The sequence below is a fragment of the Lissotriton helveticus genome, chromosome 2_1, assembly GCF_964261635.1.
Source record: "Lissotriton helveticus chromosome 2_1, aLisHel1.1, whole genome shotgun sequence".
NCBI classification, from domain to species: Eukaryota; Metazoa; Chordata; class Amphibia; order Caudata; family Salamandridae; genus Lissotriton; species Lissotriton helveticus.
Window position 1 is genome coordinate 1,338,983,020 of NC_136059.1, and position 18,002 is coordinate 1,339,001,021.

An 18,002-nucleotide genomic window follows, 5' to 3' on the forward strand; every position below is an offset into this window, starting at 1 on the left:
GCTATGAGGAATCTACCAAACCAGACATTTCTGAAAGCTAGACACCCAATGGATGTGCCCAGTGGCGTAACGAAAATTGAGTGGGCCCCCCTGCAATGTAGCTGGACTGTTCCAATGAGGCACAGGGTCAGACTGATTTGCATATAGCCATGTCTGAACTGGGGTGGCAGAGTGGGCTAAAGAACGGTGATGGATTAAACCCAGATCTTTTGACTGGGTGTGAGTGTTTGATTGATTCAGATGCTCCATCCATCACCACCCCCTTTTGTACCGCTGGTGGAGGGCCCCCCACCAGACTCTATCTGGAGCTCTCCGGCTGAATTGCTGCGCTGAGGGGCCACCCTGGAGCTTGGGGACCTGTGTTACGCCTCTGGATGTGCCTTGCTTGGATCCCACAACATACATATTCGTCAGTGTGATGTGCCTTGCTTGGATCCCACAGCATTTTCTTCCCAACTATGCTCTGCAAATATCAAGTTTTACCTAAAATCATTCATTTTCCTCACATTTCTGTGACAGCAACATCCGATATCTGCAGGGATCCACAAAATTCCGACCACTCAGTGTTCTCCATAAAAACACTGTCCCACTGGTTTGGGCCAGCCCAGTGCCCGCAAAAGGAAGCGATCTGAAGTGCCTTTTCATGTACATCCTGGTCACCAGAGTTCTGTAAAAAGAAATTGTCACCGCATTCACCAATAAGTGAAGAAATAAACAAAGACACTAACCTGTTCAAGGTGCAATGAAATATTATGAATAAAGTTCATGCAAAATAATGCTATATGACTATATCTACTTCTTTTACCAAGTGACCACTAAACACTGTGCACTTTTTAACTGCAATATATTTTAAACACAATGCATAAACCTGAAAATGAATGAGACGGAGTTTGATTGCACACAGAAATATTTTAGATTGTGCTAAATGCCATACCAATGTATTCTCTTTCGATATTACATATGTTTTTGCAAAACATAAACGATATGCCAGAATTTAGATATTTTGATGTGGTTATTCAGTTAGCATTTGTTGAACAAGACTTTATGTAATATACTGACAGCAATACTTCATTCTCTTACAGACCACAAGAGCATTTCTGCCATCCATGATGAGGAACAATCGTGGCCATGTTGTCACTGTGGCCTCATCAGCGGGTCATGTAGGAGTGCGTTTCATGATAGATTACTGGTATGTTTCTTACATTAAGCGATTTTACATTGTATCTTCTCGGCACTTACCATGCTTCTAGGCAGTGAATGGAGGCATGGGTGTATTATTCCACCAGAAGGCATTTTAAAGATAATTAATTTCTGCTAAAAAGCACAAATAGAATAAGTCATCTAGGGCCATATGTATCAAGCGAATTAGCATTCGCAAAGGCCGAAATTCGCTAAATGGTATGTATGAAACATTTTGGCTGCGAAATAAGGAATCGCAAAAATTGCCATTCCTTATTTTGCGATTGCACTTAAGGAATCGCAAGTTTTGCGTTTCCTTAAATGCAATGTATCAAAGAAAAATTAATTCAAAAATGCCCATAAGGATTCGCAAATTACCACCAACTTCCAGTTGGTGGTAAGTTGCGAATTCTTTTAAAAAAGCAATTTTTTTAAAATCCAAAGGTGCAATATGACGCTCAGACATGCCCTTAGGGCATGTATGTGTGCCATATGCCCACACATGTCATTTTCAGGGGTGCAGCAGGGTGTTCTTGTGACATCCCTGCACCCTTGAAAATAATCACAATTTGCGATTAGCAAATTGCTAATCGCAAATTTCCCCTTCATTTCTATGGGCCTTCTGGCCCATAGAAATGAATGGGAAATTTGCGATTAGCAATTTGCTAATCGCAATTTAGGAATGTTAAGGAATCGCTAAAAATAAGCGATTTCCTACATACATACCATTTTGCGATTTCTAAATAGCGATTCCTTAAAAATCGCTATTTAGGAATCGCAAATCGGTATGTTGATACATATGGCCCTTACACTTTAAAATAATAGTTAGATTCCGACAAAAGGGTTGTTATTCATTTATACATTACCTTGTATATTTCTGTTTAAATTGAACAAAACAGTGGTTAATTCATATGATTCAAACTAGCAGTAATACTACAGATACATTCTGCTCTTTCTACTCTGTAAAAAAGAAGAAAATCATTACAACATTCACTTACGTATCTCACTCACCTCATCAAAGTGCAAACACAAAGGTTTTTTGTCCAGGGAGTAAAATTCTCCTGTCGGGTTCTGCAACATGAAAGTAGTATTTAATATGTCAGCCATTGATGGTTGTACATCCAGTAGAGGACCACACGTCTCTGTGATTGGAAGCCACGTTGCCACGGACATAATTTTAGGTTAGAAATACGGAGAACCTGTAATGATATAGTTACAGTTGTGTCTTACATGCCTAGGAATAATAAAGTAGTAGTGGATGAATGGCTTTTGTTGAAATTCAGTCGTCCCACGAGGGGTGTTTTGCAAAGAATTTAAACCAGGCTTGTTACAGTCAGCCAAGAATGCTATTTCACAACATTTGAATCCTACAATAGTGGTACCAGTTACCCAGTGTAATCCCTTGTGACAATGGATCCGGATAGTCCACTGCATATTGTGTTATATTCATAGATTTAATAATGCATTCAATTCTTTCTTTGTTAATTCTGTGATCAGGAAGCGCCTGAGCCTCTCACTCCGTGCCCTGTTCCTGACAGCAGTAATGCTGAATTATTCTCATGCCTGTCAGAGTTTATTAATTATCTTTTAAATCTTTCTAAAAAAACAGATTAGTGGTTCAATACTTTGCACCACTCAGCTCAATGCTCAATAATCACAGGACTAGAATTAAGCTTGTTTTAAACTTTATCACATTAAATAATTTCTTCAAGTCATTTTCCACTTAGTTGCTTCAAGCAATTTTACTTAATTTCAATGTATGTTCTCTAGAACTCTTTACCTGCAAAATTGAGATTTTGTTAGTCTTTCTACATTTTTAAGTTGCCCTTATTTTCCTAGGTTGATATTTTATGCAAAACCTTACAGAGGTTGCTATCTTTTTATCAGATTGTTTGTTGAACCCCATATTAAAATTAACAGCAACTATTAACCTAAAATCTTTGTGGTAAGTGGAATCAACAGGACCAACATGTTGTCACAGAACTGTTTGATTCATCTGGTAGTTAAAGTAAGACAGTCAATATGTGGTCTCTGTAACATCTTGTGTTGAAACGAGGCATGGGTAGGAGTATTACAAATCTAATCTTAGAAGTGGCAAATATCTATCAGAGATATCCAACCAAGCACACTCACTCTCTAACAATTGACTTTATAAATTGAGTACCACTTGCTTTGGACAGGGCTAGCAAGTATGCCAGAACAAAAATCTCATCCAAATAGGTCTCTGCTAAGGCATCAATTTTCACCTGTTGATCAGAAATAATATCAAACTCATCAGTATTGTGTCCCCCAAGTGATGTAGTAATGATAGTGGAATATTCGATTGTGTTTTTTTAATTGGTTTTAATATACAGTTTTATACCTGCATTTTGCAATCAGTACTCATGGCATTATTCGTCATTCCTGCACCTCCTCCCCAAATTGTAAACATTTGTAAGCTTGTGCCCCGAAAGGTGGTGCCGCATGGTCCGGTATGGGGGCAGTTCCTATCTCATGTATGTACATGCAAGATCAAGTTCACTCACAAACAAATGTGGTGATATAAACAGGTAACTGAAACAAATATTGCAGCTAGAAAAGGATGAGGGTAGGGGAACAAACAGTGAGGGGAATACAACAAGGTTCCTATTGAATCAGGTCTATCTCATCAACATCACCCTGAAACCGGCATACTCGGCAGGAAAAAGGGCCCTTAGGAATAGGCCAAGTCTCGATCCGACAAGAGGGTATGCAGTTAGTCCTCAAATCCAATAGCTCCCATTTAGAGTAAGATAGAGGGGGGGCCCTCCTTAAAGATGAATTGGCCAGGTTCCCTGGCTCGTAGCGACGTCAGGGCACTGACGGGCGGCGACGGGCTTGCCTTTGGCACGCCACCAGCGCACCCGCTGCGCAGCGACTGGAGGAAGGTGGATAGCTGACTATGGTTACCCCAGATTGTTTTGCCTTGTGTTTAGCTGGTTTTCGACTTAGTTAGCCTGGGATCCTGCTAATCAGGGCCCCAGGCTATCTGCTCTCTCTGTAAAATGGACTCCATGTACCTTAGGTACATCACCAATTGGATGTTGGGTCACTCTTGTGAGTCTCTGTACAGTGTACCATAGGTACCCAGGGCATAGGTGCACCCAAGGCCTACCAGGGGCTGCAGCATATCTTTTGCCACCCCTGCATCGCCATCCAAACTGACACAACTGGCTGATCACTCAGCTGGGGCAAGGTTGTATTCCTATATCTAACCTTATATCTAGACACATATACACCTATAAGTCACTCCTATGGCAGGCCTTAACAATCCTGAAGGCAGAGTGCTTGGTTTTATGTGAGATGGTGCTCTAGCATGAGCTGAGCCTGTTTGCAGCTTTCGGAACCATGTCCTTATAGCTGTTCTAGGATATAGCCATACCATATACTCTTAAGTGCATTATAATCCTCGTGGTTGAATGCTAACTTTGGTTTGGCTTTATCAAAACATGTCGTGTAAGGGTCATACGCTTTGGAATACTACCCCCTCGCCAGTTCTGGCGACGGGGTACCATTCCACCCTTCTAGAGGGAGAAGACATGTTGTTCCTACTATTCCCGGTTAAAGTTAACCAGAGCCTCAGCATCACAAAATGGATACTGCTGCCACAGACACAAGTCTGACCTCCTGCTGCTGGGAGTCCTTCCAGCGAGGGAGGCTTAGACAACAGGTTTCCTGTCTTGGGAGGTGCTAACACCACCCCAGACAGGCCATAGTGTTTTGGAGCAGGGAGGGCTGAATGAAATGAGACACTGCCTGGGGCACACAAGGTGTCCCATGCATAGTCTAGTTCAAACCGGTGCTTGGGCACTCCAGCCCCAGCTCTGGCGCGAAACTGGACAAAGGGAAAGGGTTGTAACCACCCCCTTCCTGTGTCCCACCCATAGGAGGGACCTAGCAGGTAATCCAGCCCCTAAATTTGGTATATAGGTAGGAGCTGAGTCCCAAGAGATTAGATTGTATCCTGACTGAAACTTGAAATGAAACTCTGTACCTTCGACATTCTACTCGGCACAGAAGACTGAAGAATCTCCCTTGTGGTCAAGGAGTGACCACACTGCACAAGCAGGCACCATCAAGCAATCAATGGTTTGCTTTGTCGACGCTCCTGCCGGAGCCTGAGCACAGAGCCTGACAAGACCCGGACTTCCAGACTTCCAACAGCCCGATCCAAAGTCACAGCAGAGCTGAGACCCGTGGAGGTGACGAGAGACGTGGGACCGGCCATCTTGGAAAGCCAGCAAATTGCTTTCCGTCCAATTTCAGAGGCACCCTCGAAGTTGTGCATTGGGGATTGAGAAGCCCCAGCCCCGAGCACCAACTGCACCGAAGATCAGCCCTCCACACTCCACGAGTTCTGCGTGGGGCCCTTCTGCATTTTCCTGCTCGACGCGTCTGTCCGGTCACTTGCCCGTTGGCTAGTGGCCTCTGTGATGACGAAATCTTGAATTTACACCGCTGGTCTGGTTGCTCCAGACTGGCCCTTGCTTCCCTGACCTGAAAAAGAGAAGCCCCTCAGACCTTGCTGGTCTGATCGAGAAGCCATCTTCGATTCCTGCGTGGGTTGCCTTTGCCAAGGCTTGTTGACTCCAATCCGGAAGCCGACACCGCCGACAGCGAAAGCCTTCGTGGGACAGTCCGTATCCAGCGCCTGGTCGTCGTCTACACCTCCTGGTCCACGTAGCTACAGAGACAAGCTTCACGACATCAACTGATTGCTTCGCGACATCGCCTGGTTCCATCCTGGTCACTGGCTAGTGACCCAGACTCTGTCCCCTCTGCTTTCAGGTACTCTTCATCCTCGATCCGCCCTTGGATCCAGCCGGACACTTGCCTCCTGGTCGCCTGCAGCATCTTTCTCCAAGGCTCCATAGGAATCAGCGACGAAACCCGACACACTTTGACACCTATGCACCCGCTTCCTGTGGGTGAGTTAACGCGAGTACTTCCGTGCTCCTGTGGGTATTTACTATCCTACTGTCTAACTTTCAAGTAGCTTTCTCCTTGTCCATCCGGAAGTGACCTAAAATAACTAGTTTCCATTTCTTTCGTTCCCATTGTAACTCTATGGTAACTCGTGTGCGTGTAAAGACACTGCACATTCATCCTGTGGGCCTCCTGCTCCCTATCCTTTGGTAGTACAGCGTAGCCCCAGCGATTCTCCAGGCCCTAGGCCTATCCTTTGTTCGTGACGTGGTTCTTATACCACTATTTTAGTACATGGTTCGAAGTGCCCCTAGGGCATTACTGTATTTTGTGCAACTTATTGTATGTTGATTAAGTCTCTTGTTATGTGCTTGTGCTCTGACCTCATAAAGAGTTCAGAGGATTAATTTAGTAATAAATACATATAGATTTTATATATATCCTGTGTGGTGTCCTTTCATTTGGTATTAAAGGGATTGCATATGGTAAAACAGCTGGCTTCACATGCCCTCTTGAGTTTAGCCTAAAACTGCTTTGTCCATGCTACCACTAGGATAGCTGGTCTATAAGGTTGACTTTACAACCATCACCATAAGGGTTGTTTGGACTGATACAGGGTGCCCACTACAATAGTGGACATCACATATCAGGCCAACTTCTCACATGGAGCATCCAGTTAAGTAGGGGGGGTTGGACTGCTAGAACGCCAATCTCCCTCGCACTGTAAGTGGGTCAAGACTCCCTCCACACAAACAAGCTAGTCTCGCGGTGGACCGGGGAGAAGTGGCCTAAACATTGATGGAAAGGTGAGCAGCAATATAACATTCAGTTCAGATTCAAATTAATTTAAAGTTCAATACAAAATTATGTGCAAAATCGCTAAATGGACCCCCAGAGCAGCTGAAAGGCAGTAATGAACCTCTTTACTAGCGCGCGTCCGCTGCGCGGCGACTGGAGCATCCTGTTAAGTATTGGGGGTTGGACTGCTAGAACACCAACCTCCCTCGCACCGGAAGTGGGTCAAGACTCCCTCCACACAAACAAGCTTGTCTCGCGGTGGACCGGGGAGAAATGGCCTAAACAATAATGGCAAGGTGAGCAGCAATATAACATTCAGTTCGGACTAAAATTATTTTAAAATTCAATACAAAATTATGTGGAAAATCGCTAATAAACCCCCAGAGCAGCTGAAAGACGATAATGAGCCATTTTACCAATTAGCAATGTCCATGATGGTTCAACAATTTAGAGATTCAACTTGCCTCTGCCGGGTTTCTGCTAGTGTCTGCAACATTATGCTAAGGTCACACCCTTGTCGGCCATTTATTTCCCCACCCTAGGTGTTTAGTCGTATCATGCCCTGCTGTGAAAGTGAACTTGGTATCCACACTAATCCCAGTATTGCTGCGTGGTCTGTGAAAGTGGGTAGCAACTTTGTCCATTGGTCAGCTATTGGGTGTCTATGTAACCCACATCGTTCTCCCACTTGCAGCGCCACACCTTCAGGTCCCTTGGGGGGCTTCCAGTGCATCGCCACTGCCTTTTAAGTAAGTGCCAGTGCAAGTCCAGGAATCTGGAGCCCATTCTCAGCACCTCAATGTGGGAGGAGAGGCCCAACAGGCAGGCCTCCATTGTGCCTAGGTTGTTCCTGGCCACCCTTCTCTCCAAGCCAGCGGTAATCGCTTCCAGTATGTTGTAATTGTCAGGCAAGACCATGTCATAAAATTATTATGTGCCTCTTGTCATGCACAACAAAGTCATGTCTGGCATCAGTCCCAGCCATCACATTCAGTCTGTGTGGAGTTAGGAATGTGGCGTGCAGGTAAATAAACTGTAGATGAACCTGGTATTCCTAGATACCCTGTAAGTATGCTCAAGTGCCGTAACCCCTTCCCTGTCGCTCATCTCCCTCTCTGTTTCAGCCTCCTAGCAGGTCATCTGCCTCACTAGAAGGTTCCCTGTCACTGAATGGAGGGATTTATAGAGCCATGATTTAAGCTTCCTGCCACCCTCAAAGGTGTACAATGTTTGGAGAGTCTCATGTATTGGCGGTTCAGTCTGATTGTCCTTCCAAAGGGCCCCCAGGGAGCGTTGTAGTGCAGAATCGGTGAAGAAGTGGGACTGTGGTGGTGCCAAACATTCAACCTTATAATGGAATGCAAAATCAAATCCATTCTCGTAACTGTCCCCCATTGTGTGTATGTCTACCTTTGTCCATGGCTGGCGTGAAGTACCCACCTCTAGCACTGGGGATGCCCACATATGAGACCACCGCTGTGTACAGCAGGATGTCAAACGCCCTTCACACCACCCTCTTTCAGCATTGAAAAGCTATCCAGTTTGATATATGTGGGGTTTCTCGCTTGGAGCCCCAGGAGCAGGGCTACCAACTCACCCTTCTGGTTCAACCCACCTATTGTGTTTAGTTTGGCTGTCCCACTGCCATCAAGCCATCTAGCCAACCACTGTAGTTGTGCTGCAAGGTAATAAAGTTCAAGTTGGGGCTCCTAGTCCTCCCGTTCGCATCGGATGCCAGAGTGTATTTAGAGGGACCCTATGTCTTTCCCCATATTAGTTCCCTCAGCAACATGTCCAGTGTGTAGAACCAAGTGTGTGACAGCCATGTCAACAGGTTTGCGAAATATTAGAATAGTCGTGGGCCATTGGGGGCAGTTTGAGTGAGCACCAAAATTCCACGCTGCTTCTTAGGGATCGCAGTGCACCGCCCAGGTTTCCCTCGCATATGCCCTCGCCTGTGTGAAATTTTTGGAGACCCTGGAATCAGAATGTGTGGGGTTCCCAAGTGTTGCCTGTCCGAGCTATTGCTGGTGGTGCATGCTGTCAATCTGGGGATAACAGGAATGCAATGTTTTATCTCAGTTAACACTGAGTCCCGAAAGGATATCCCAGTTCCTTCATCAGGTGTACATTCAGAGGAATATTTGATTGTTGATGAGTTGTTAGTGATAGTGGAAATGGATCTGTCTCTCACTACGAGTCATTCTATAATTTACGTCACAGAAGAATAAAATGTCCAGCTTTTTTACTGTAGAAATGTATCCTATAACTGAGTGGTACATGTGTTAAGTGTAAATAGCCATAGAGCTCACACAGCAGAATCTAACTGTAAATATTTGCATGTGAATTTAATTGTAAGGCAGGAGCTATGTATTAACATACAAGGAAGAAATGTTCCTTTCCCTGGATTGTACTTAGGTATTAGATGGCCTTGTAACCTCAGGGGATTCTTCCAGAATGAAGTGGGTCCCACCATTGTTGAATGCAGTGATCTACTGACGTCACTATAATCATCTGGAAACATAGTGGGAGCCTAAGTGTGTTGCTCAAAACTGCATCAGTTGTGACATGCCTTGCCCTATGCCACTCATCATTGGAAAATGGAAAGTATATGAGTGCCCTCCTTCCATTGATTCTTTTTATTCTACTTCTGATGCCTCTATAATGAAGATCCAAAGATATCTGTTACTTCTGTTTCTGCAAGTCGTAGATGAAGTTCAGAGCCTACAGAAGCCAATATTATCTGAGAGATGCCCCCATGTATCAATTGGGGTTGCACATTTCTCCAAGGACTCACGCCTCTTCAGTCACAGACAACCAGAGGTCACTGGATCTCCACTACATCATGTACAACTGCACTCATGGACGTGCACCATCTCAGCAGTCCCAATGTGGTGACCTACTAAACAAGTAAAGCTGTTCAAGTGTTCCCTGCAAAAGAGGGCATAGGGGGTTCTTACAGGCTCATACCCATCCCATTGGATTGGCCATCGACACTAGTAAAAATCTCCAGAGACAATCAGATGCTCCCTCACAGAATTTCGTCGTTGTTTCTGGGCCCTGAGATTTTTACTATGTGCTGCCTGTGGGCCATACTTGGAGAACTAAAGCTACAGCACACCCTCTGATCTTGCATCCTACTGTTTATGTTTCATTACATCCCCTTACTACAGCTGGACAAATTATCATTGCTATTATACAAGCCACACCTTGACCCATCAATCCTTACTTTATGACATCCTACTTGTGACATCAAGGAGTTCCAGTAGAGCAACAGAAACAAAGATTTCAAGAGATAGAACCAGAAGAGAAGTTATGCCCATTCTGCAACAAAGTGGTAATAGCAGACATGTTGTGCTCATGTGGCCCAGCCCTACAAGTCCTGGTTATGCCGTAAACATTCAAGACTCAGGTTGTGGCCAGGATGTGATTGGTGTAAGATGGGTGTAGGCTGGTGTAAATAATTAAATTATTGGTGGAGGGGGATGGAAGTGTCACAGAGGCAACAACCACAATCCTTTTTAGGGAGAACCACAAAAGTTACGAAATTGACCTGTGCCTTTTGGTATCTTGGCACAAAAGCAGTCAAGTTTAACTCAGAGGCACTGTATAAAGTATTTATGCAGCACACAAGCAGTAATGAAGTGAAAACACCACACAAGAAAAGTCCAGACCAGTTAAAAAAATAGAGTACATTTTAATAAATAAAATGACACCAAAAGGAATTAAATACAATCAGTAGAACTAAAGCAATGAATTTTTAAAATGTTAGTGAAATCTAGCACCTAAAACATAAAAGTGCCAACCACTGGTATCTGAACGTGCAAGATCGGGTCAAAGCCAAAAAATATGAATGACTGAAATGGAGTGCGAGTCAGGTACAAGGGGTGGATTGGGCCCAGGCTTACCTTCAGACTTGGAAAACTTTCAGCCAAAAAGTCTTGGAGAAGGTAGAGTTGAGCAGGGCAAGGCAGCATGCTGTGTCCGAGAAGGATTCGTCAACACCAAGAAGCCACTGGACAATGTTTCGGTGAAGCCGTTAGCAGCAGGAAAAGCTCTGAGCTGAAAAAGCTGGATTTCCAGGCTGAGAAGCTTATCATTGTCAATGGGGAGCCTGTCATTGTCGAGCCTGGTAAGGATCATTACCTTTGGACTTTTAAAACGTTTCAGAAGTTGAAAATCTGCTGCAGGACAAAGTGGCAGGCTGTAGCCAAAGAGCACTGTACAAGGTTGCTTACCTCCACCAGAAAGCCCAGTTGAACAGTATTTACTGTTGCCATGAAGAATGTGGGGGAAACTGCAATGAAGTTAGGCTGACCGGTGATGCACCTTGGACGAATGGGCTGGCCGTAGTTGTTCCCAGTCTTCTGTCGGTTCTCCAGGAGTTTTTTGTAGAAAAAGTTTCGGAGTCCCAGATTTTGGAGAATGACCACCTCTACCAAGGGCCTAAGACCTGGGGGGCACCACTAGGGGGTAAGGAATCACTCCAGCAGAAGCCAGCACCAGGATTCAAAGCCCGAGGAGCCTGTTATGTCCCTCTAACTCTCACAAGAGGCCAGCCATCGAGCCCTTGGGGCCACTTCTGATGGTCCTGGGATTGAAGCAATGGTCCAGCTCTCCTTCAAGCAGCAAGGCAGCCCTTTGAGCAGCAAGGCAGTCCTTTGAGCAGCAAGGCAGTCCTTCTGGCAGCAGGGCAGTCCTTCTGAATTCTTCCATAGGTCCAGGAGTGTACTGAAGAATTGTTATGAGGGTCCAATATTTATAGCTGGTACCGGCCTTTTTGTGTGGGGGATACTCTGACCTTCTCCCACATCTGGTTCTTCCATCCCGCTATCAAGGCTCCAAGATGTCTGAGATTACAAAAAACTAGTGTTGGGTTTCTTTGTGTGTGCTGGAGGCAAGCTCTTCAAAGTGTAAGTGGGGCAGGGTGCAGCTTTTGTCTGAAGCCATAGTGGCAGGATAACCCATCAGCCTGCATCGAATTCCCTTTGTGTCACTGTCCAGGAGGATTAGACTAACTCTAACAGCAGAGGCATTCACAGTCATGTGACTTAGGATTTTGGCTAATGGCACAAATGGTAAGGGCGAAAAAATGCCAACTTCCTAAAAGTGCAAAAAGAAAAGATGATGGATGGAATACTGAATAAATCAAACATTCACCATCAGTCACAGATCTGGGTTAAATCCATCGTTTTTTTGTTTGCCATTCCACTCCAGTTTGGACGCAGACATATGCAAATCAGTCTTGATTTTGCTCCCCATGGGAACAGTCCAGCCCAAACTACCATGCCAGGTCCTCCCCAGACGAGAAACAAGTATTCTAGGACCGGTTTCGGGGTATCACCCCTCATCAGCCAGGCTAGCTTGAATTTGGTGGCATAGCAAGCATGAGACCCACATCTGGGCATAGCCTCCGCAATTAGGGTGACACATGTAAAAAAAACAGATGATGGATGGAAAGCTGAACAAATCAAACATTCACCCCCAGTCACAGCTCTGGGTTGAAACCATCATTTTCTTGCTTATTATGCAATTCAGTTTGGACCCAGCCATATGTAAATCAGTCTTGACCCTGCTTCCCATGGGGACATTCCGGCCCGAACTGCCAAACCAGGTCCTCCCCAGACCAGCCAGGCTGGCTTGAATCCAGTGGCATAGCGAGCACAGTCAAGACTGATTTGCATATGGCTGGGTCCAAACAGATGTGGTGAGCAAAAAATAGATGGACTGTGACTGGGGTGAATGTTTGATTTGTTCAGCATTCCATCCATAATATAACATGTATATTTGTAAAGTGCGAGTTCACCCAGAGGTCTCTTGGCGCTGAGTAACAGATGTTTATTGTTACCCAACTCAATGGTACTCATTTTATCGACCTCAGATGGATGAAAGGCTGAGTGGACCCACCGGGATATGAACTTGTGACCATGAGGTTGAACACAGGCCCCTGCAATGGACGCATTAGTCCACTGAGCCACCAGACCCAGCTCTATCATTTGTTCTTTTAACTTCCTAAAAGTGGCATTTTCAGATCAATGACTTAAAACTTGACTTTAACATTAAAGAGGATTTTAAATTACAATACATTTCGAGCCCAAGCAGCATATCACTGTTTGCTCCCAAAACCATTGTTAGCACTTATTACATTTAATAAGGGAACCCAGTGTCAGTCAATGGGAGAAATAGGCCTTACAGTAGAGAACAACGGCTTTAGGGTTTTTTCACTACCAGGACATGTTAAACTTAAGTACACATGTACATACATACAGTGCCCCCCACCATATGAGCTTTTAGGGCCTATCATCGGGGTGACTTATATGTAATAAAAAGGAAGGGTTAGGCCTGCCAAAATGCTTATTGTTTCAGGTCACAATGGCAGTTTAAAATTGTACTAAAGGCTATAGTGGCTGGCCTGAGGCATGTTTTAAAGTGCCACTTAGTGGATGGCACAATGAGTGCTGCAGTCCCACTAGTAGCATTTAAGTTAATGGATTTGGGTACATTTAGTACCATATACTATGGGCTTACAAGTAAATGAAAGGTGCCAATCAGGTGTAGACCAATTTTACTATGTTTTAGGGAGAGAGCACTGCTGTAACGGAAGGCCAGTGGCCGTAGTGTAGTTTATAAGGAGACAGTTTATTAGATCTTAGTTACAAATGGTAAGTAGATAGCTAAGCCTCACCAGGAGCAGCATCCTTGCTGCTCAGCCTATATTTTCAACTGACACTCAATCCCGTGCAAACACTCTCAACATTCTATATGACCTCACACACTGGCTGAGCAGCAGGGACTCAGAACGGTGGGGAGGATGCATTTAAATACAACACACACTAGTACTTTAGCAATGGTAGCAGTTGTAAAGTGCACAGAGTACCAATGCCAACAAAAGGAAACTCAGCAACACAGGAGGGCTTAAGATGAAACACATTTGGGGGTGACCCTCAAAGAGAGCCAGGTCCAACAGCTGGAGATGTCTAATTCTGAATATCAACAGGTCAGAATACCATTACTGCTACATAGAGGGACAAAACATCGAAAGTTACGTTTTTATATATTTTCTATACCTAATTTCACATATATGTACCATGGTAATATATGTATATGCAAGGTACGTAGATGTGAAGTTAAGAATAGTAAATCCTTCCTCTGTGCACTTACATTTTGCTAATTTGTCCCTCGATATTAATGTAACTGTATTCTGTCGTGCCAATATTCCGGATTTGATATTCCCAGCCACAATTGTTAAGAAGTGCTTTCTTCCTCTCTATTCCTTCCAGTCCAAATAAAGGCGTGTACATTAGCCTATTTGGATTAGACCTGCAATGTTTGCAATCTGAAAGCGAGACTACTGAAGAAGGCACCATAAAACTCCTGAAGACAACTGAGGACGACATATTAAGGAAGACTGGCTTTGGGGAATCAGGTCCAGTGCAGCAGCTAAAAGACGGTAGATGGACCTGCGCTGAGGCTTTCTTTCAACCTAAAATGGTCTCTTTGTAAGGAAATCCTTAACATAATCGACAGAGAAAAGAGCCCCAGATGGTTGAGAATGTCATGTGCAGAGTAGAGTGATGGACTCCGGGACCTGGTCAGACCATTACAGAGAAGAGGAGACACGGAGATCTAGGCAAAGATCCTGGAACCCAGAGAAGCACAGAAGTCGGATGTTGCAACTTGACATGAAGGCAGCGAGATGTCTGAGCATGAATGAAATAACTTTGGGAGAGGCATGGGGTAACTTGGTCAAGTTCACTGGGTAGACACCTATCCACCAGTAATATGTGAGCTTACAATGTGGAGGTGCCAGGTGGCTTGGAAAGAGATGTTGCTGTTGAAATTCGTTTTGTAAAAGAAAGAGACAAATTGGAAGGGCAAGCTCACCGATTCTTCCAAAGAGACACTGCTGTATAACCTAAGCAAACGGTACCAACTCTCCCATGAAGAAACTATTTATGATGAACTGCTTAGTGGACTCTATGATGACTTCTCCTCATTGAGAACCGAAAAGAGGCAAGAACCCAAGAAAGTCAAAAATGATATTCGCTCATTAGAAGAAAGAGGTGTTCTCCTTGGAGGAAAATTGTACTAAGAGAGCTTAAGATCAGGAATTCCTTACAGAGGAGATCATCGATTTACAGGAACAAAATATCAACCTCCAAAGAAAGTTTGAAGACTTGGAAGATCATTTTAGACAAAATAATATTAACCGGGATAATGCCCAGAGACCCCTTAAAGCAGTTCTAGGGTCTAGTGCCTGACCCGGTAGAATAAGACAGAACATACAGAACCTCAAACTCTTATATAATGGGAAATGCAACTTTTAATATTTTGACAAGGGTCCACCATTTCATAATCCGAAGGGAAGGTAATGGAAGCTGTTAGAGGAAAGGGAGACTTCTCTTTTGAAGGCCAAAGGATTTTTCATGATCTCTCTATGGTAACTTTACAAAAGAGGAGGTCCATTCGCCGTAAGACTGACTTCCTGATGACAAATGAAACTGCATACAGGTAGATCAGCCCTTCTCCTTGATATTTATATGGAAAATCAGCTAGCCCAACTCCATTCATAATCTAAAGGAAAGGCATTTCTGAATCTACATGATGAACCATATGATGTTGAGAGAAGAGCAGACATAGCACACTCACACTCATCCATGGTGGTCCATGAGGTTGCAGAAAGGAAACTATAATAATACTGTCAGAATAAGGATACAGAACAAAACTGCCTGTAGATGACATCAATCAATCAATCTAGGTATCTGACATGCATTTCTATTATTTTACAATGCGTTAAATGCCCCAAATAAAGGAATAGCCATACTCCAGGCCCGAAAGTGAGCTTTGGGTTATATCTGTCTCCTACACACATGATGACACGAGATACCTGGTGACGTAGGTCACAGACATTTACCTTTCCGTTCTTTGCCCCAGATACAACTGAAGCTAAATGAGTTGGTATACTGAAAGCACAAGATGTCAGGTTCTCCATGTGAGATTCTGTTTCAGACAAGGTGGGGGGTAGTTATTGCCTAATGGCCTCTTTGGGGAATACATTGTTTTCTTTAGCCACAGTGTGTGTCCCATATCAAGCCAGGAAGAGTTTCTTAAACAACCATAGTAGAAATAGCTCCAAGATGCAGTGAGATACTTCCTACCATAGGACCTGACTGGAACTCGGTATTAGATGGAGGTTAGGATAAATTTGGTTCATAGTATGAGGCACGGTAATGCTATCAGTGGAAGGAAATAAATCACTGTTCAAGCTAGGTCTGATAGAGGCAAGATCACTACACCATGGAGAGATAGATTTTTCTCATTATTCTGGAAACCATAAACCTTATGCACAAATACTTCACATTAGTCTGAGAATATCTGAGCATGAGGTAAGAAACTTGACCCGCTCACCTCCAGACTCAGCTTCCAGGAAGGAACGAAGGGCGCCACAACCTGGATGAGCAGCAGCTGCCTGAAGCTCAATTTGGAGAAGAATGAAGTCCTTGTCCTCGGACCCTCCCCTTCTGCATGAGACAACACCCTCTGCAGACCTCCCACACCCACGGACCATGCCCAAAACCTCGGCATCATACTCGACTCCTCTCTCTCCATGACTGGACACATCAACGCCGTCGCCTCCACCTGCTTCAACACCCTCCGCATCCTTCGCAAGTCCTTCAAATGGATCCCCCCACCCCGAATCAAGAAAAGCCATCATTCACGCACTCATAAGCAGCAGTTTAGACTACGGAACCACCCTTTACGGCGGGATTAACAAATCCCTGCTCTACAAGCTCAAGAAGATACAGAACACCGCAGCAAGACTCGTCCTTGGCGCCTCCCGACACAAACACATCACCCCACACCTGCACGAGTTGCCTGTGTTTAGTTTGGAACTCCTGCAAGGCAGTGATTACAGAGGACGAGTTTAATAGATTAAAAGAAAATAAGACATGGCGATCCTGGAGGATATTCAGAGGGAACATATTGTCCTAGAGCAGCATCACATATTGACACAGTCAAGTTGGTTTTTAGGGAACAAAATGTAATGATTAGGAATTAATTGCTTTGCAGTGGCAAATAATTGTGTTGCAATGGTTGTAATTAACTAAGCAAACAAATTTAACTTGAAACAGTCACAGAGAAAATGCCACAAAATATTACCAAAGAGGAGATAAATGTTGATACATTGTTAGAGAATGTCAAGAGGGCAGATGTTCATAGTCTGGCTTGGAATAGTTAGAGAGCTTTAAAGGTCCAATATGTTTCCAAAAAATATTTGGGGCCAGATTTATCAAGGTATTGTGTTGCCATTGCGTAACGAAGGGTGTTGCAAGGGCAAGACAATCCCTAAAATAGATTTACCAAGCAACATAAGGCCACCCTGTGTGGCCCTTCATTGCTTCATAAACCTGGAATAACGAAAGGCAGTGTAAGTCGCTGCCTTACATTTCTCTGTCCTGGGACGGCGTTTCATGGTTAGAGTGCAGGTGTTCCCACTCACCCACCCATGGATTTTGGAGTATCTCCAGATTTACCAATACTGGTAAACCTGGGAATGGGTCAAAATGATACGGCTTCACAGGGAAAGCAACACAAAGAGAAATATCTTCATTTCTCCTTGTTGTTTCCTCTTTCTAAGTGTGTTTCTGCAGCACACTTAGAAAGAGGAAAATGCCTCTGAGGATTGTTTTTGTGCAGGAAGGTGCCCCTTCCTGCACAAAAACAATCCTGCCTACAACACAGGCACCCATGCACCACAGAGCTAGGGTGACTGCATCGGCGCAAGACAGCACATTGTGTGCCAGTGTGCCAGTGCAAGGAGAGGACAGGAATGCGCCATATAATGTTAAGCATGATGCATTCCTTCCCTCTCTCTTTCACACAGTGCAGCAAGAAGTCTTGCTGCATTGTGTTGCGGCTGAAAGATTGATAAACCTGCCCCGTTATTTGTAAACTTGGGATCTGCGCATGAGACAGGTCAATACGAATCAGTTACACAGATATAAGTTAGGTTAGTCAAAATGTAAGCCTTACATATGATGAGCAGGTTAAAGGCATGTTCTCAACAACATTGAGTGTGA

General features: G+C 44.3%; 1 protein-coding gene across 2 annotated transcripts in view; it reads left to right on the forward strand.

Annotated features, from left to right (window-relative positions):
- Positions 1 to 18,002, forward strand: part of LOC144818644 (17-beta-hydroxysteroid dehydrogenase 13-like) — a 377,312-nt gene that overhangs the window by 256,082 nt on the left and 103,228 nt on the right. For both annotated transcript variants that reach the window (XM_078676267.1, XM_078676268.1), the window contains exon 5: positions 1,083 to 1,189. In XM_078676267.1, the coding sequence (XP_078532393.1) occupies positions 1,083 to 1,189 (107 nt within the window). The remainder of the gene's footprint in view (positions 1 to 1,082; positions 1,190 to 18,002) is intronic.